Consider the following 20,320-nt stretch of genomic DNA (forward strand, 5'->3'; position numbering starts at 1 on the left):
TGAAGACGTGGCTTTCTTCATGGTGGTAAAAGAGACGTCGATGGCTCCCCTATACAACCAGTACCGCTGCTTTTGTATTGTTCAGGGGTGGGCAAAAAGGAGCATGCCTCCTCTAGCAATTCAGGGAGTACTACACCAGCCGCTTTATCAATTTGACAGCAACAAATCAACTTTGCACTTATTGTATTCAAATCGTGCAATGTTGCCAAAATTTTGGCAAAATACTGTGGCTTGTGACGAGCAACTTGCGCATAAGTGCAATGAACTTTCAAACAGTTGAGAACGTTGTTCTTCAGCTGATCGACCATTTCGACAGATTGAAGATTTGGCTTACCTGAGAGAAAGAGGATGGGTTATTTTATATTTCAATTATTTTAATATTTTACCATTCATCAAAATTGCCAACGCGGTGAGACATGCAACAGCAGTCAGATCCAAGTCAAGAACATGTCCAAAATGACAAGTTAATGAGGTAAGGGCGTTGAACCAAGGATGCCAAAATTGACGAAAATCATCTACTCGTCGAACTGAACCATCTTCAAATGTCAAATTCCCAACACCGCTTTCGTTGACGTTGTCCATTGAACTAAAATTTCATGCATCACTTTGAAACTTTCAAACTGCTATCAGAATTTATATTTAAACAAATCAAATAACATTGTGATTATTATGATGTAGATCTAATAGATAATAGTAACAAGTAGAACGGTAAAATTGAGTGTTATACCGATATGCAATTCGAATATGCATCACATTCATGCTTCCAGCTTTCAAAAGCTGCCTTTGATCAGACGCGGAAAGAGTTGACCAGCCTGGCAAGCGTTCAGCCCATCGGTGGACCACAGCAAGAGAATAATTTAACGATGAAAGCAAACTTTCGTCGGTGTTCATGAAAAAATCACCCGGCGCCATGGCTTCTGTTGAAGATTTCGCAATCACATGAACCATGTGAGCATGGACCAACGATGATGTCAGTGAAGTTGATGATGAATCATCCGCAACTTTGGAACGAGATGGCAGTCGACCACGACGGCCTTTCAAGCTGTCCATTCGAACAACTAAAATTAGCATAAGTTTCTCTTTCGACAAAGAGGAAGTGAAATTCAAAAATCGAACCCCCCGAATGATTCACCTTCTTTCACCATGCCAACAGCCATGCACTTTTGAAATCGACAATATTGGCATCGATTACGACGACGTTTATCAATGACGCAATCTCGACTTCCCATGCAAACATATTTTGCATTCTTCTGTACTGTTCTCTGAAAACGACCATTTTTTTTATTTATTTATTTTTCTTTATTTGAAATAAATTTAAAATTTTTATTCGGATTTAAATATTACATACAATACCGTGACTAAGCTAGAATTTTTTTTCTATTCATCATTCATTCTAATAAATACTAAAGATCAATGAAAACGTTATACTGATACATTAGAATTTATCATCGTGGCTTTTTCGATTGAATAAAAAAGCATCGATTGTTTATTTATGCAAATGGTTCTGTAAGACGGTCATTTTCAGTCTTTTTCTACTTGAAGCATTCATTTCAATATTACATTAGTAGGTTTCATAATCAAATCTCTGTTTAAAAATTATCCAGAAATACAGTAAACTTTACACGTTCACTTTCAAAATATAAGATTGAAGCTATAGCTCACTCTGCAATTAATTTGAATTTCCCCAAAATTAAAATAATTTGAATTTCTGTCATTCCACTTGTACTTGTAAAACACTGTTCAAATTAGTAGAATGTTAATTTATTATTTTATAACAATTATTTTAAAAAATCTCAAGATAATACATTTAGCTTACACAAATAGTTGTTTCAAAATAGTAGGAATTAAAAAGATCATTTTCGGTTTGAAATATTCATCAGAATGGTGAAAACTTTCATTACATAAAAACAATTTGCGTGATGTAAAATCTTAAAGTCTACAGTTTTCATGCTAAAATTGTGAATAAAATTAATTGTGCAATAGATATTTTTGCAGTAGCACTTAGAAATAAAAAATTAGTCTCAATAAAGTATATATTTCTAAGCAGATATCATTACAGATATAATTTCCATATCACATACAACTAGTATACATTAAAATCTATAACTTTTGTGTTAGTATTATTATTATTATTATCATATTGAAAAGTTTAGGGTTTTATTTGATTTTTAACATCAATGCTTACCTTAAAAAATCCTTTACATCCTTCACAAGTGCGAACACCATAATGTTGACAGGCAGCGTGATCCCCACACACTGCACATGTTTGATTTGTTTGTGAAGGAGAACCAGAAGGTGCCAATGAAGAACTGCCAAATGTAGATGAAGAATGCGCAATAGTGTCGCTAAAATAAATTATTTCTATCTGTTAATTCATTAATCTACTTGGAAATTTTCACTTCGGATTGGGGATCTTTCAAGCTAATTTAGTACCTAATAATTAGTAGTTAGAATTTATTACTAGATAATAATAATGTAATGAATTTGAAAAAAATGCTTTCAGATTAAGCGATAATCATATTAACTGGATCTTAATTGATAATATTCATTATTTGAATAAAAAATTATAAATAAAGTTTTTAAAATGATAATTTACCTGAAAAAGGCGACTTGGTGGCATGTCGGCGATACACAGCTAGAAGAATGACTTGACGGAGGAGTTGTTTGAGGCTCCCATCGATTGGATAACAGAGCTTCGTTCGGTTCTGGTATATAAGTGGACTGAACGCAGGGTAGCGAATGACTCAAATACATGCTGTCCGGATTAGCATAAGCGGATAGCATGCTAGCCAATTGTGGTGTTTCAATTTCAGGACTGGAAAAAGCCCTTGTAATTCTTTGTTGCATTCGACTTCCTGCCGTCTGCGGTGTCGTGGTTCCAGTTAAATAGCCGTACGTTGATGGTAATGATGGTTCGTTGGGAGCAATCGGAAAATATGTAGGCGCCTGTTGTGTACATGAGCTGGCTGATTCAGCTGCGTGCAGTTGAGGATATTGGTCTTCTGTACGCACATAATTCGAACTCAAACAGCTCGACGGCAGTACAGTTAAACCGCTAGCCGGTTGCTGTTCCCTGTATGGACGATCGAACATCTTGTAACTGCTTCCCGGCAGGTCGCACCACATCGTCGTTGGCTCTTCAACAAAAGTGCTCGCTTGACCAGCACCGGAAATTTGAGGAGTTGCGCCGAAAAACTGCCTCGCCCTGTGCATCTGTTCCACGTACAGCATATCTTTGTCGAGTGGCTAAATTTATAAGCACACGTGAACGCGACGATGACGCACCCAGCCCAATCAAAAGAAGTGAACACGTCGCTATGTTCTAATTAGCATATAACCAAAATTCAGTAAACACTCCCATCGCGCACCTGCGTCTCCGAAAGAGCAGACAAGAGGGCGGTCTCGGACGTTCCAAGCATCGACGGCATTCCGCTTGGTGAATAATTAGACAAAGAAGAAGTTTGTTCTAAAATCAACAAATTAAACAAGCATACAAATTATACTAGCAATAATAGAAATTTAACAGAACTGTAAATTTCAATTCAATTGTGAAAGGGGGAGGGGGGTTTTTTCTCTCTCACTGTGTGTGCATGTGTCTCCCTCTGTCTTTTTGTTTCCGATTATCACGACTGGTACTAAATATCACCAAATATTGAATAAAAAAGCTGTCTAACAGTTGCTGTTGTCCACAATGTTAACACAAGAAATTGTACAACTACAGTCAGACGGTTTGTCTGCTTGCAATGCAGATTTTCGTCTAGCTTTGAAAAAAGAGAACAAAACGCCAGCACCTATTGGCCGAAAATTTAAATTCAAAGCCTGATCAAAATTGTCGATAACCGGCGATTGCCATCGCATGACTAATCTGTACTGTTTGAATTGTTTCCTGGTTAGCTTTGCAACTGCTATTCATAAGTAATGGATCATAATTTATGACAACGTGACTAATAATCAAACTTAGTGTATAGAAATTTCATTTTCGACTGGACCGTTTACTTTTGCTTGTTCAATATATCAAGATGCACAGTGTGAACTTGCAACTGCAATGACTGTGGCTTGAAGAAAAAATAATTCCACCAGCGTTGTACTGTTCATCTTTTGACGATTTGCTGCTTGTTTTTTTTTAAACACTTCCTTTAAAAAGAATAATAAATATGCAAAATATATGCAGTGCAAAATGCAACCTTTTCTCCTGTCAGACAGCTAACTGTACACTGTAGTATAATACATAATAAAAGTGCGGATAAAAATTTGCGAAACCACAAATTTCTGTTTCAACTGCACGTTTGGAAAGTTTAATAGCATGGAAAACATCACCAACAAAAAAAGGGGAAGTAAAAAATGATTCAAAATTTGATTACCAAAAAATTGAACAAACATGTTAAGTTGCCAGGTGAAAAGTGTCAAACACTTTTCAAAAAGAAGCAATTGTGTCACCTGGAGTTTAGCTTGTACATTTTTTTCCTGTACCTGCACTACAGTGCAATTTGGAAAATATGAATTAAAAAATTCTGTCGCTTAAAAATGACACTTTCATGTTTTTTCAAGTAATCTGAAAAACCATTTGCACCATGTTGACATGCAAAGCAAGATACATTATGTTTATCCAAAGGAAAAAAAGCAAAGTTTAATTTTTGGATTCAAAAGTTGCTCTTGGTTTTGAAGGTAAAGTGGACAGAAAAATTTTTCAATATTTGCATATTAAGTAATAATCAAAATGCCACAAATTAATTTTGAAAATTTTTGCACATCTTTTAATAATTTCTAATTAACATTTAACGTCATCTCATATAAAGAAGATAAATCTACCATTTTATGAACATTTTTATGTCAAAAAATGTAAATGCAATACCAGTTTATTCAAGTTGATTTTACTTAAAATTATTATCCAGGTAAATATGAAAATCTTTTTATTACTATTAAATAAACACAAGTAAAATTTATTTTTAACTCAGAACTATTTTATCACTAGAATGTATTCAAAATTTGTAAGTTTATCAAAAAATATGATCACTTAATAACTTATTATTAATTGTTAAGATTCTAAAATTAAACGATTATTTATTTGAAATGGGTCTGTGCAAAGTTGTATTTTAAGCATCTGATGTACAATAAATAAATAACCATATCAAGTATAATGAATAAAGTACTATTGAAATGCAAAAACCGAAACAACAACAACAACAATAATAATAATAGCTTATTCCATTGGATAACATTCTTTGTTGTATTATTTTGCAATTTTTGCATTATTTCATTTATCATCTTTCAATTTGTCTTTTTCATTAGCGAAAATTTCGAGTAAAGAGAATAAATAACTGCATATTTATAGCAATAATGAGAAAGTTTATCTTCAAACAGCTAAGCAAATTAAAAAAACACTTTTTAAAAAGAAATAACATAATTGAAAGCATCGTCATTCAATATATTCTTTCTTCAAACGCCCAATTATGCATGAAAGACTTGGATTACTTTGAAATGATTAATTTTTACTCATTTAATTTGAAACTTTACAGCAAATAACAAGACATGTTGTAGAAAACAAAATTGGTAAAATTATTTTCAACAACAAAATTACATTAAATTCTCTTATGATTAAATAACAATTAAAAAAAAAATAAACTGTTAATTGTGCATCCTTAAATAGGCAAATCAGGAGAATCTTAGTGAAATTGTTGTAAAAGAGATTTCTTTGCTTGATGGAGATGTTTAATGAAATGTGTTGTTTTTTTGTTTAATATAATATCATATAATATTGTTTTGAGGTTGATAATATGATAACAAAGAAGCTTGAATAATAAAGTCTCTGCGTTGTGCGGTGAGCGGAAATTTTGAACAATGCACTGATTCGCCATTGATCACATCCCTAATAGAGCTAGAGATGTGCAAAAGCTACAGTTAGCAATTCAATAGTTCGGTAAGCAACGACCAAAATCGAACAAGTCCGATCAGCTGAAAACCTTTGAGAAAACAAAAAAAAAATAATAATTAAAATAAAAATCCCAGCAATTCAGTTATCGTTGCAGTTACACTGTCATTGAATTAAGCTGTGTAAACTGCAAGTGAAAATACATATTGCACTAGCATATGTGATGGTAAAAAGGGGTAGAGTGGGGAATTTTCAATTCTTTTGCCAACAGAGTGACAACAAAATGAAAAAGTGAAATTGAAACTTTGCACAAAGTAGCAACAGAGAGTTGCCTGGAGACAGCATCAGTTACAAGCCAATAAAATGCAACAGAACTATTCCCAGCTGGTAACCTTCTGTCATTTATCGAAAATCAAAAAATATCCATTCTAACAAACCTATATTACAATATTTTTAAAATATTCCTAAACAGAAAATGTAAATATTTCGACAATTTTCAGATAATAGGCTATTTAATACTTTTTAAAATTTTAAGTGATTACAATTTACAATCAATATTTCTAGACAATCAAATTTCAAATAAAGAAATAAATTCAGATATCCAAATTCATAATTATATACAAACAGTTTAAACAATTTTTAAAGCATTTTATTTGAAATTTAAATTAAAATATATGCATACACAGTTTTCGTTTTTCCACATGTAAGAATATTTTTTAAACAGTATAAAAGAAGTGCCATAAAAAATTAACATAACAAGCAATTAATTGTGCTTCAATTTCACTGATGCAGATAAATTGTAAAATGCAGTCGGAAAAATTTCACTCATCAAATTGCACTATCCTCCTTTACTTCCTTAAATTGGGAAAAACAGTTTCAAATTGTAAAATGATAATAATAATTATAATAACGGTGTATGCAAACAGCCTACGTGACGTAATCATTACTTTATATTCTTTTCCAGTTGATCTGCAATAAAACATGAACAATTATTTCATCGTCAAAAGTCATCAGCATGACGTTCAGCAATGCATGCATAAACAATGAAAGGAAATGCTTATCGTTTATTCCATTTAAACTATCATAATTATGCTTCTGTTTTGTTTTAAATTAAAATAAATTAAATAAAAATGGTCATTACGTGACTATTGGACTTGAAACATACCGTTGGCATAAAAGTACACATTTGAGATGCAATCATACAAGAAGTGAATAACAATAGCAGTTTCATAGGCAGAATTAATATCACATCTTCGATTGAAATGTGCAACTTGTCAATCTTTTCTATTTTTCAAAACACCCTAATAGAATTTTAATAATGTAAAGACAAAAATTCTATTAAACTAATTTTCAGCAAAAAAATCAGTCAATAATTTGTCAAACCCTTCATCATTATCATACAATTAATTGTACACCAATGAAACAAAATGTGTGCTTTTTTTCAATGTGGTAGGTGAGAAAGGAGGTTTTTTGAATAAAAAAATTGAAAATGATAAATCACAATTTAATGTGTAGAAAAAAGTGAAAAATTGAAAAGCAACAATGAATATACGTGTATGTGATTATCCTGTTATGACAATTTGAAGACAGCAGCTTCAGTTGAGCTATACTTGACGTAATCAAGAGCGAAAGTGATTCTATTTGAACAGCATTACATTCTCAGCTATAATTGCTTCTGATAAACAACATGTCAAGCAATTTTACAATTGCAAAAATCCCACCTTTGATTAGCAGTTATTAAATTAAATTAAATTTAATTTGTCAACTGCAACAAAAAGCAAACAGAATTTGCTTTTTCGCATGCGCTGCTTGCAAGGTAATGGTTTCAGAAACGAAGATACAATATTGAATTAGCCGTTGCAAGCACGATTTACAAACATTTGCCACATTTGCAAATTTACCTGAACTGTCAACAATTGAACTACCAAAAGCAACACGATGAATGTTTGAATTATTTTCAATAATTTGAAAAATTAACACTACATTCAACACCGTTCAGTGTAAAGCTTGTTGCTTGCATAAATTTGAATGTTTGACTTCAAGATTCAAGTGAAAATTTTCCCAAAGCCGATAAAGTAAACTGGGACTGAAACTCAATTAATGCTCAATTGTGGCACTTTGTTTTGAAAGCAAAGAGGATTCATGCTACTATCACCACAAATAAGTGTACAACAGTGTGGAGAAATTAATTTTGTCCAATTTTCAAATCCAACATTTACTCGATCTGTTTTATTTTTGAAATGGATAAAATTGTTGTCAATTTTGTCCTAATGTTGAAAATATTTGATCATCATCATTCAAATTTGCACTGTTCATCATAACAACTTCTCTATCGATAAAATACGACTGCTAATGTGATTTCAGAAATGGGAAATGGATGAAAAATAATTTTTGAAATGTGCAATAAAGATTATTTTCAAAATATGAGTACAAAATGAAATTTATTTTGCCATTGGTGAAAATAAACATTTTTTTCAGTGATTCTTGCAAAAAGTTGAGAAAAAAGTTTTTGAAGAGACAATTTTTAAATAAAATAAGAAAAATATTATATTTCCCTTTTTCACAAATTGGTCTTAAATTGGTTACACTGAAAATGCAAATTGAACCAAAACCAGAACACAATGACGAAGTTGAACCTGCACATCATTGGGGAAGTTTGTATTGAAATTTAAATTGAAGCAGGTAATTTATTTGTGAGTTTTGTTGATTCACAACAACACCCAATACAATATATATAATAAATACTCAGAAGAATGGAATAAATAAAATTTAAATAGATGTGAAAAAATAAAAAAAAAGATATTTCTTGTTCAACTTACTGGATGAATGAGGATAAAGGGCAGGGTTTCGTTGTTGTTGTTGTTGTTGTTGTCGTTGTTGTTGGAGAGTAGAGAAAAATATGCTTTCTTTTTTTCCTTTTTGTTCAGATGAGGAAAATAATGATGTAATAGTAGTTGTAGTTGTAGTAGTAGTTGTAGTATTGGTAGTAGTAGTTGCTGTTGTTGTGGTATAACTTTCAGAAGTGAACCAAGCTTCAGAACTCATGCACAAGTAGATGCTGCGCGACGAATTTCAAATCCAACGGCTAGTCATCGTGGATTATTTAGCAACATACGGTGCGATGATGATGATTATGATGAACAAAAAGTGAGCAAACCGAATGGCTAGACAGGCAAATCGGACCGATGGAAAAAGCAGCCAAGTTTTCAGCAGCTTACAAGATCGACTGACAGACAATTAAGCAGCTGGTTGGCTTTTATTGGTGAAACGGCCACCGTCATCCGCGGTGCGCTTTTTCATTTGCGGAGTTGTTGAACGATGGGAAAGTAGAGATGCATTCACGCGATTGCGTCACTGGAGCTTCCTAGGAGTTTACACCAAATATGACGTCAGACGTCTAGGCGTTGACGACTCTGGTAGCAGGGGCGGTGGCTGCGGCGGCGGTGGTGGCCCCGAGTGGCGCATTTAATCGCGTTTGACGATTGGCTCGACACGTCACTCGGCCAACCTCATCAATTATGATCAATAGTGAACTGCACACACAAGCATGCACACTGCTCACTTCGACCTCTTATCCGGGCAAGTAAATATGCAAAAATATTATCCCAATTTTTTTATTCAACAATATTTCACATTTATTTGAATATTATTCCTCTCCAAGTGATTCTATTCAATCCACACCTTCCCATTCTCTCAGATTGCCTTTTCACCATTACACGCATTTTATTTTTTTTTGTTCACTTCTACTTCAGTTTGTTGTTTCCAATTAAAAATCATCTCATCAACATTGGATTCATTTTTCTTCACGCACAACACAACTTTACGTGACACTTGACAACCGCGTCACAGACGCTGGTCGATTTTATTATTGTTTCATCTGATAGGAATAATTAAAATTTAAAATCAACCGATCAAATCATAGAAATTGAAAAAAAAACATCCACCAACCACAAACAAACAAATAAACAACAATTTTTTTTGCATACTGTAGATCAATAGGGGTACATGCATTTCGCGGTGATGAATTCGTCAAAAATTAAGCAAACAATACATGTATTTATTTATAGGGAGTTTCTTAAAAAAAGAATATTTTTGTAAATAACAATATTTGAAAAAAATTGCCAACATTTTTCAACGTTATTTATTATTGATTGATTGATTGATTGAAAGCGAACTTGAAAACGCACGCAGACACGCAATTGCATTGTATTGTGTATTCCTATTTTATTTTTTTCAAACATTAAAATGCAAAAATTAGCTATACACCCACACGGGCATAGCATAAATGGAATTTATTATTATTATTATTATGTTTTTTTTTGAAAAGTTCAAAAATGTAAATTTTTGAAAAAATCTACTTTTCACTAACCACCGCCCTCGCATTTGTTTTTTATTTTGGGACAGAAAATATTGCCGGCTAATTTTGGCCACTGATGAGCGAAAATAGAACAAGCAGCTTTCAACTGAATAGTGTGGCATTTTAATTGTATTTTTTTGCGCATGCGACTAAGAGAAAATACCGCAGCTTTAAAATTTTATCCCAAAAATAGAAATACCATTAGTTGTTTATTTGTTTTGCTTTTCATTTAATAATTTAATAAGTAAAGAGAAATTTGTTGTTGAGCAAATAAATTGCGCTTGTAGAAAATTGTGCAGTTCAACAACAATTTTCGTAACACGTCTGCATATTTGAAATTAATTAACTGCCCACGCCAACAGAAGTACAAAAATAACACTTTCAGTTTAACATCAAAATACAACGGTTCTTGTTTTGTACATTGAGAAATTGAATTTACAAAAACAACATCAACATATATGAATATATATATATAAAGAAAAACAAATTTAAATGCAAATCACAATTACTGACGTTATTCATTGGATAAAATGAAATCTTTATTGAAATATGAAAAAACAAAACTACGTGCAATGTGAACAATAAGAAGAGAAAAGCAACAACATCATAATTATCAATAAAATATTAAAATAAAAAAATGGAGAAAAAAAATCGACGAGAATGTTGTGGAAATTTAAATCAGTTGATGATGTCATTTCAGTGCGACCCATCTTGCGGTCGATGCCATTGTTGACGTCATTTGAAATGGCTGAATGCAACGAAAGCTGAATATTGAAGAGACGTTTGACGAACGATCGACGATGCTTCAGAGCTCAAATGGCGTCAAAAGGTAGCCGGACAATTGCCACCAATAAAACAGCGATCAAAAAAGCACAAATGCACCCTGCCCCTAACAATTCCTCGATTCAAAACACCATTTTTGACCATATTACGGCGACAGTGTATTTTATTTTTTATTAATTAATAAATTGATAAATAATAATTTATGTTTTTTATCACAATATTTATTCATTTTTTAATGAATAAATATGTCAACTGAAAAACATTTGAACTTGCTTTTCAATTGACTTTTTTCAACTTTTTGAATTACAAAAATTGCTCATTCATCATTGTTTATCTCTCTTCTTTTCACGTCCTGTGCCATGTGATAAAGGTAAACACTTTTTTGAACATACAGACTGAAATTTTCAAAAATTTCTCTCCTTTTCATAAAAGAAAAGAAATTCATACGCCCAAGTATACAGTAATCATTATGCTCATAAAGTGGTAATAAAATCAGTTTCGATAATTCAGTTTAATTGTTTTTATTTTTCATCCATAAATGCACTTTTAAATTGCAATGATATTTAAATATTATTTGATTCGATAAAAATTATTTAAATGTTCCACATTTATTTTCCCAGTGATACTTTTTAGCTACAACAATAGCATCCATTAAGAAGAAACTTCGTTTAAACGCATTGAAACAGGAAGCGAAATTATTTATTTTTAAAATATAATGATTATTCATTATGAACATTAAAACTGTAAATATATCAAACACAAGAACAGCAACAACATTGCCAATCAGAAATGTTTTCCATCAATTTCTATAAATATGTAATTGAATGTGAAACGCCAACGCTTACAGTGAGCTTTAGATCAAATATTGCAAATAAATGATTTTTCAATATTGTTTAAACTGACCTGTGAAAATGCAACCTTCACTTATTTCACCTTAACTTATGATCGACTAATGAATTATTAGTATTATTATTACACTCGATCAGGTCAGATCACGTCAATCGGTTTTTCTTTACTACTCAACCGTTGTAATTTTTACATTTTATAAAGAAATTATCATCCATTAATAACAATAATATTAAATAACTATGAGATATTATTAAATTTCTATTTCTGCTTACAAATAAATCATGTTTTTTAATTCTTTCAGAATTTTATTATTATAAAATCTACATAAAATGAAAAGTTGAATCGAGTAAAAAATTTATTTATAGCATGTTTTTCATACATTCATAAATTAAACAAAAAAGAATTAATTATATGAAACATGTTCCAAAATTCATATAATAATAAAATTTGAATACTAATTATTATCGAAATTTTATTCGACTATTTCATATTGTTTAAATTTATTAAATTGCATGTATTTTTTAAAACAGTTTTCCTAATCACAAACTGCGATGATATTCATTGATTAAAAATGTTACATTCTTCAAAGTTTTTCTTCTGTGTCAGTGTTCATTGTATTGCGTGATTAATACTTATAAATTGAATGGAAATGAAAATTTCAAACAAACCATAATACTCATATAATAATAAAAATAATACATTGCGTATAATAAAACCGTATTTTCCATTTCAATAAGATTATTAATATTAATATAATCAATTTTGATGATTATTTATAAATTGACAATTGTGAAACTTTTTGTAAATAAATTACATAAATTTAAAAATGTAAATGTTTTCAAAATTTTAATTTTCAAAACTAAAGTTATGCCAAATGGTTTTATCAGGTTTTTAATCAAAAAATAAAGTTGAAATTAATTTTGTTGTGAACGGTTGTTTTTTTTTGCACAGAAACAAACAGGCAGTTTTGCTTGTGATTGTAATTTTGCGATCAAAAAAGTTCACATTATCCAAAGCATGGACGTTTAATTAACTTGCTCGAGTTACCAGCATGGCTTTTTCAACTTCTTGCTAACGTCGATCAACCGCTGAATAATAACATTTCTTTAATTACTGAGAAAAAAATATTTATAATTATATACTGGGAATTTCTTCATTCATTGTAATTTTATCGAAATATTCAGATCGAAATTTTCAAATAAAATATAAACACAAAGAATAAAGAAGATGACAACAAATAAACATTAAAAATGCATCCATCAAGGTATTTCAATATTTAATATTTTCAGTCATGAAATATGCCAAAAAATTCTCTCGTAATGGAGAATTTGTATCACTGAACAGGGTGCAATTTCTTTTCAAACGTTTATTTTTCATTTGCATATTTAATATCGCATTCTCGTTCTTCTGTGAAATGAGCATTCAAATCAAGCGTTGAAAAAGCGTTCTTTTTTTTGCATAACCAGCAAGGCCAGAATTGGAATTCAAGATACATTTTTGTATTGTAACAGATGAACGGTATGCTAGATATGTGCTAATGATAAGATTCAAAAATATGGAAAAAAAAGATTTTTTCACATTAACTCACGTAACTGCTGCATCTTGACTTCAAAAAGTTAGACGGTAAATATTAAGTGCACATTAAACAAGTTATCCAGCGTGCTTGAATAATAAAATTAAATGCAAAAGCTTACTCACTTGAAAAGATGATTGAACATAACAATAATTTTTCAAAACAGCTAAACTGGATTTGATAAAATTGATGATATGATAAACAGATTCACTGAAAATTAATTGCATGGAATTTCATAAAAACAACAATATTTATTTGCAGCTAAAAATATTTTCGACAACAAAACATCAGCAATTATATATTTTGCACTTATTTGTTAAAGTAATTCGTTTTCAGATATGATTGTAAACAGCAATACAATCGCAGATAATTTATATTAAATAAATATTTAATTTTCATAGCAGTTCAAATTTCGAATTGGTCCGCATGACAGAAGTAAAATTCATTTTCCAATCTTTGAACGACAGTTGATTTCAAAACAATTTATATTTTACACACTACAACATGAACAATAATAACTTCACATAATATAATTTATTACCAGTACAAGCAGCATGGTCAGTTTTCACTTGAAAACATAAACGAAGCTTATTCGTACACTGTCCATATTGCAAAATATCAAACTGTATCAATAAAAGCAAAATAAAATACAAATATTTTATTGGAAGAATTAAAATATAATATTACACAAACAGTAGCAGCAGTATTACTGTACTTGCACAGCGGGAGGTGGTATGCACAATACCGAGTAAAAATGTTGTTCCCAGTCTTATGTATAAAATTTATTAATATACTGATTTTCGACGCTACTGCACACCACTTTCACTGTCCGAAAGATAACACTCATTATATCGAGATCTAGATATATATACATTGAGAAACATCAATGCACCAGTACTAATATCCATTATCACTGATGCAACATTCGAAAATATTCCTGTAACCATTTTTGTAAAATAGAAACAATACGCCTTCCAACAATAACCCATAAAATCAATGAAAGCTTCATTGACATGCAAAAATGAGCGCGCGACCCAGAAAGCCTGTGCATACATCGAAACAAAGAAACTGCCCCATCTCCTGATCGAAGAGCAATTTACAACAGATACATTATTAGAACAGTTGAAATTAGCAAACCCGTCCGTTACAGTTATACCTTTTTAAATATTTATTATACTTCGATATGTTGTGATTTCATACTTTGTGCTACTGCTAAATAAAAAAAACAACGAAAACAAACATTTGTTTACAAGTTATTTTAACAAACAAAAGTTTTTTACTAGATTTTCGAGAATAATGAAATAAATAAACAAAATGAAACTGTAATACGATTGTACTTCGCCTTAATGAAACTTAAATAATTCAACAATTTTACTTAGATTCAATTTCATGAATTACTTCAATGTCGACACTGATCAATCAGAAACAAAATAATCATTCAAATACTCTGACCGACGAGAATTAGAAGCTGGGAGTTTGTTGTTAAAATAAAATCAGACGATAACAGTTTAGTAGCACTCATTAAAAATTACGTATGGCAAGCAAAATTGAAATCTCAGCTCATTACCTTCAAAAACAAACAACATAGAAAACAGTGCAATAAAAATTTACTTTCACTTCTATGACATGACTTTAAAGTTTACAGAATTTCAAATGAAATCAGCGTGCATCGAATACCATATCTGCAAGAAAAATAAATACTGAACAAACAGCTTAGAAAGCTACTCATTTTACCTTGTCGAGTTCTTTTTTTGTATAAAATACGATATCCGCATTCACGACATCGAATCGGATCTCTTGCACGAATTTCATTAGGGAACTGACAATCTGTAAGTTATAAACAATACAACTTGTACAACCAGGATTAAATCTTCGAAAGAAAATAAAATAAAAATGCAACTTAATCTTAAAAACAAATACAGTCGTACATACCTCCACACACGTATATCATGCCTCTCGTTTGTGTGGTAGCCGGTGTAGTAGTCGGATTAGTGGACGTTTGAGGATTGCTCATCTTAAAGCTTCAAATCTAAGATAAAAATCCTATTAATTACACATATATAAAAGTCATAATTATAATTTGGTTAGAAAATTCGTAATTCAGCAACAAACTAAATACATTAAACCTTTCACTGTTCTTATCTTAAGCATCACACAAACTGGCGTTATTTATAACCCTGTGACTGCATGAACTAATAATAATTTATAAAAAGAAATAATGAACTCTGGCAAACTTAAATGGTATGTTTCATTAAAAATCATGCTAAGTACATGATAGCAAAACAAGCTCAATACATAAAACAAATAGAAGAATACTTTAAGATTACAACATCTACAATAAAATAATACTGTAAGTGATTTGCAAGATTGACATCATTACCAATTAAATTTTAAAAAACCTATCACATAAGGTTGAAAATATATTGCTAAATTGTTTAACATATGATACACATACAAATTAAAAAATAAATATCATTAATAGAGCATACTGTATAACAAACTTAATTTTCCATAACAGTTTTTTATTAGAAATCACGCAACATATTACGCATACATTTATATATTTAATATAAGCGTAAATAAATAAAAATAAGAAAATACATATTTGCTAACTTTTAAAACATTCAAAAATATACTTCAGCATTAACAGCACTAAAACATGTAACACTACATTATTAAACATCCTTACTTTAACCCAACATTAATACTACATTATTAGACATACTTACTACCAACCAAACATTGTTAAATAATTGCAACACACTTAAGATTTTAACCGGAGCGCCAAGTTTTAAACTCAACTGCTCCTTCACAAAAAATTATGCTTAAGAGATCTCTTGATAGCGATCTTCATTAAACAATAATTTAATGTCTGTTACATAAAGTAAGCAGCTTAAGCCCTTTCAAATTAATATGCCGCTACTTCAGCAGAAAGCAAAAATAAAATTAATGCAATGTATTGGGTTTTACAAAAAGCAAACGTTTAAACATCATAATGCAAATTGTCAGCTTATTGCATTATTTCATTTAGGAGACAACAAGCAATGATTTTCCATGCAGAAAAGAAAAATTTGTTGATTATTTCCTGTCAAAATTTAAAAGAAAAGCAATCAAAGGTTTTACATAAAATAAAAATAAACGTTAACAATAAAAGAAAACAAGAAATAGCACAAAAGTTGTGCTAACCCAAGGTTCGTTAACGCGTTGTTCCGCTTAACCCGCGGTTTGTTAAGCAGCTGCTATTTTTGAAAAACTGCAGTGTGTAGGCGTAAGAAAATGTCATACCTACTCGTCTGTTTCTGACGCATACAGTACACTTGGTTTGTTTCACTGTTTTGAATCAACAAACAAAACACCCTTGTTACAAATAACTGATTGACTTCCAAAGAACTAGATTTGTATCGCAAGTTTTGATTCTTCCCACATTAGTAAACAGACGAATATTCTATATGTGGAACAATGTACAGAATTGCGTAGAACATACTTGTCAGTTATGTAAATGTAAATGGTGAATATTGTTTTCAAAAGACAAAAGTAGGAAAGTCAATTTAAAGACCATAGGAGGATTAAAAAGCGTTAAAGCAATATGCAAGCCATGATACGTTGCCTGTCACTTCTGCATCAGTTAATTATGATAAACACAATTTCCATTAATTCTTGAACTGTACTTGTAGTGTGTGTAGTAAAGGAGATTACAGAAACGGGACAAGAATCGCAATGAGCTGCAGAACATTGTATAACATATTGTTTTTATCAACTGTTGTGCTCTGCAGAGGAATAAAACCGTTGATTCTTCAACACGCTCAAACGTGAATCAATAAAACGGTAATAAGAGACTGACATAAAAATAAACATGAGCTTTTACTATCAACATAATTTGCTCATCATACACAACACACACTGTCTGTTTAACAAAATTTAAGAGATGTGATTATTTGCATGACGTTATTTTAAAAATGAATCAGTAGGTTCAAGGAAAGCAGTTTAAAAAGCGAAAACTGCAACTTAACATTTTCGGTTTAAAATGAACTCTAAAATATGAATCATAATTTTAAAGACAAAAATGTTTTATAATTATACATAAAGAAGGGCACAACGGAAAACTACTTGCTTATTGGTTGCTGCTCTGACGCGTGCCTGTAAATTTCATTTGTTGTCACTCCTTTGCATTTTATTTGTCAAATATTATTTCATTCTATTTATCAAATTTTATTTTATTATATTTGTTAAATTTCATTTCATTTTATTTGTTAAATTTTATTTCATTTTATTTGTCAAATTTTATTTCTACCTTTTGACTGTTTTATAATAATTCTGTTGTTCTCAGATTGAGGAAAGTAAGATAATGAAATTTCGATGAAAAAATAAAAATACAATACAATACAGACTGGAGCAAAATGGCGTTTTTTATATTGTATTAATGTAAATATCACCTATGGAAGAATTTGGCAATACTTTTGTTTCCATATTCATTGCAATGTGATGAATTTTACATACCAAATTACATTTTACATTTTACATATAGTTAAATGCGTAGGTCATGGTTTTATTTATTTGAGAAGACATTAATCAAACTATTTTTACATAGCACGGAATCTCCTGATCTATCGTACTTATACCGCTTTATTCAGCATTACAAAGTATAACATAGTATAATACGAAACAACAGTATAACATAATATAATACAATACAAACGAACAATATAATAAAACAAAACATCATACAATAGAAAAGCAATAAAAAACTGTACAGGAGTAAATAAAAATAAACAATGCAGTTGTACAGGAAAAGCTGGCACTCAGTAATTATCCGCCTCGGGTACTAGGTACGCCACAGCTCTTAAAAACTGCTCCAGTGTACGCGTACCGCTGTTATGCGTTGCTGCAGTTCTTCATATTTCTTATTTTTTATCTGTAAATCACTGGCGGTAACGCGTCCTGATGTCACTTGTTGAATCAACGTTTCCGTTGATCCCTGCTCATCGATCAGCAACTGGAGCAGTTCATAAAAGCCGAGATGTCGCTTCCCCGCAAGTCGGTTCATTTTGAAGTGCCAGCCTTCCAAATCATTGCTCGTATGAATATATACATTATATACATTCCACATCGGCAGTCTGTCAGGCGGCATCCATTCCACTCGGAAGTAATTGAACAAGGCTGCTATTGAACCCGTAGCATCTCTGCCAAGCAGCTCCACGGCAACAAATACATCATGAGGCGGCAAAAAAGCCGTTGCCAGCAACATTTTGACTTTTTTCTTCGTTGCCGCTTCGTTCGCATCCCAAGATCCGTCACCTTCCGCAGTATGTGGATCCCCGGAAATGTCCCCTGCAGTGCAGGGATCAGGGCAGTCTCAAAATCGCAAATTACTGTTTGCGACTGAAGGACCACCCCCAACGCTGCCGCCTTTAAAATTAAATGATCGAAAATTTCACGATACGTGGAGAGATCTTTATGGACGGTTAAACAATAAACAAGTGGCACTAATTTATCCGCAATAAAAACATGTATGGTGAACATCTGGTGGTACCATTCTGGAACTATTTTGAAAGTTCCATCCATGGACCAGACAGAATGTTCAGATAAAACAGATAAATTTTCTTCTGTGCAGAATATTAAAATTGAATTATATACATTGTACAATAAAAAACGGCGATCAGACTTCGTTATTCGCCACTGGGGTGGAATCTCCAGCTGCTGGCGAGTTGGTGGAAGTTTTGAAAATTTTTGTGCCCGTTTTCTGTGCATTGCCGTTTTAATACTTTTATACGTTGGAAACTGACCAGCAGTTTCCAAATCAGCAGATGCACTGCTTGCTTCTTCGTGGTATATCTGCGGGACGGTCTTCATTTACTCCGCTGCTCTTCGCTTGAGAGCATTTTTTTCTTCATTTTATAAAGGATGTCATTGCCAGGGGTGCAATCATCTGCATGAGGATTACAATCCAAGACTGCGTCAACATCCGAGTTCGTGTAGATTGAACCTCGGCATCCTTTTTTAACCTACATGATGAACTTGAAATGAATGAACAGAAATGAGATATTAGATAAAGTATTAATTACCTGACGGCAAACCCACTGTTTATCTTGCATGTTCGTATGTTTCAAATTGTAAACTCTTCCTTCATGTACTAAATTGCAATTACCTCTTTCATTTAAAACCAAATGCAAATTTTCAGCCATGAAATAAGACAAATCAGAGGAACGTCAAGCACAAAGAGCAGATAAGGGGTAAGATGGAGAGAAGGCGGTTCGTTACTGATTATATGTATGAACCATATATCCAATTGACCAGAGCTACTACACTTTAAGGGTAAACACTCAAAACGTATGTTTGTAGCGCAATACCCGGAAATGGACAACTAACGCAGAGCAGTAATGATAACGCCTTTCTTGAGTGAATATCTGTTCAACAACAACAACTCTTAGCGAACAGAGATTTATATATAAAATCACTTCCGGTTTTGAATAAGGTGAACTGCTTGCAGCAACTGCCGTCGACAATTTTCCTTATCATATTTGCATAAGGTTACTCTCGTGACGCGCCTCGTTATTTGTAGCAGTCGATTCAACGGCTTTTACCAGTTCTGGATGCGACATATATATATATACATAAATCTGCCCCCACTTTTTGTAAATAAATTTGTTGCCTGTTGAAATTTATCAAGATTGGATGCTAACTTCCGGGTGTAAATCGAAATTATATATAATTTGTTGAAAAAAGGGAATGTCGTAGCAACAAACCAATTTCCGGGATACAAATGGCATTAAGAAAACAACACAACCAAGCTCGCAAGAATCGTCCAGCCATGGTTGAGGTCACGCATAAATGCAAAGTCAGCACAGTTGGCGGTCGAAAATCAATGAAGACCTTGTTACATGAGAAAGTA

At 31.8% G+C, this 20,320-nt stretch overlaps 5 protein-coding genes across 5 annotated transcripts; all 5 read right to left on the reverse strand.

Moving 5' to 3' along the window:
- Window positions 1-648: 648 nt before the first annotated feature.
- On the reverse strand, window positions 649-3,428 carry Tsp_06402 (nuclear receptor subfamily 4 group A member 1). The gene is made up of 5 exons (XM_003378486.1): window positions 3,369-3,428; window positions 2,753-3,246; window positions 2,186-2,345; window positions 1,133-1,262; window positions 649-1,058 (listed from the first exon to the last, which is right to left on the reverse strand). The coding sequence occupies exons 1-5, from the start codon at window positions 3,426-3,428 to the stop codon at window positions 649-651; spliced, it is 1,254 nt and encodes a 417-aa protein (XP_003378534.1).
- Window positions 3,429-7,962: 4,534 nt separating this feature from the next.
- Tsp_06401 (hypothetical protein) lies at window positions 7,963-8,914 on the reverse strand. Its single transcript, XM_003378487.1, has 2 exons — window positions 8,689-8,914; window positions 7,963-8,093 (listed from the first exon to the last, which is right to left on the reverse strand). Exons 1-2 carry the CDS (start codon window positions 8,912-8,914, stop codon window positions 7,963-7,965), a joined length of 357 nt encoding a protein of 118 aa, XP_003378535.1.
- Window positions 8,915-14,237: 5,323 nt separating this feature from the next.
- Tsp_06400 (conserved domain protein) lies at window positions 14,238-15,445 on the reverse strand. Its single transcript, XM_003378488.1, has 3 exons — window positions 15,364-15,445; window positions 15,166-15,258; window positions 14,238-14,368 (listed from the first exon to the last, which is right to left on the reverse strand). Exons 1-3 carry the CDS (start codon window positions 15,443-15,445, stop codon window positions 14,238-14,240), a joined length of 306 nt encoding a protein of 101 aa, XP_003378536.1.
- Window positions 15,446-18,271: 2,826 nt separating this feature from the next.
- Tsp_06399 (hypothetical protein) lies at window positions 18,272-19,281 on the reverse strand. Its single transcript, XM_003378489.1, is given in 3 exon segments — window positions 18,272-18,783; window positions 18,802-18,837; window positions 19,083-19,281. The coding sequence occupies 3 exon segments, from the start codon at window positions 19,279-19,281 to the stop codon at window positions 18,272-18,274; spliced, it is 747 nt and encodes a 248-aa protein (XP_003378537.1).
- A 37-nt stretch (window positions 19,282-19,318) lies between these two features.
- On the reverse strand, window positions 19,319-20,030 carry Tsp_06398 (hypothetical protein). The gene is made up of 3 exons (XM_003378490.1): window positions 19,964-20,030; window positions 19,798-19,939; window positions 19,319-19,433 (listed from the first exon to the last, which is right to left on the reverse strand). Exons 1-3 carry the CDS (start codon window positions 20,028-20,030, stop codon window positions 19,319-19,321), a joined length of 324 nt encoding a protein of 107 aa, XP_003378538.1.
- Window positions 20,031-20,320: the final 290 nt, after the last annotated feature.

The sequence above is a fragment of the Trichinella spiralis genome, assembly GCF_000181795.1.
Source record: "Trichinella spiralis strain ISS 195 chromosome Unknown Scfld4, whole genome shotgun sequence".
NCBI classification, from domain to species: Eukaryota; Metazoa; Nematoda; class Enoplea; order Trichinellida; family Trichinellidae; genus Trichinella; species Trichinella spiralis.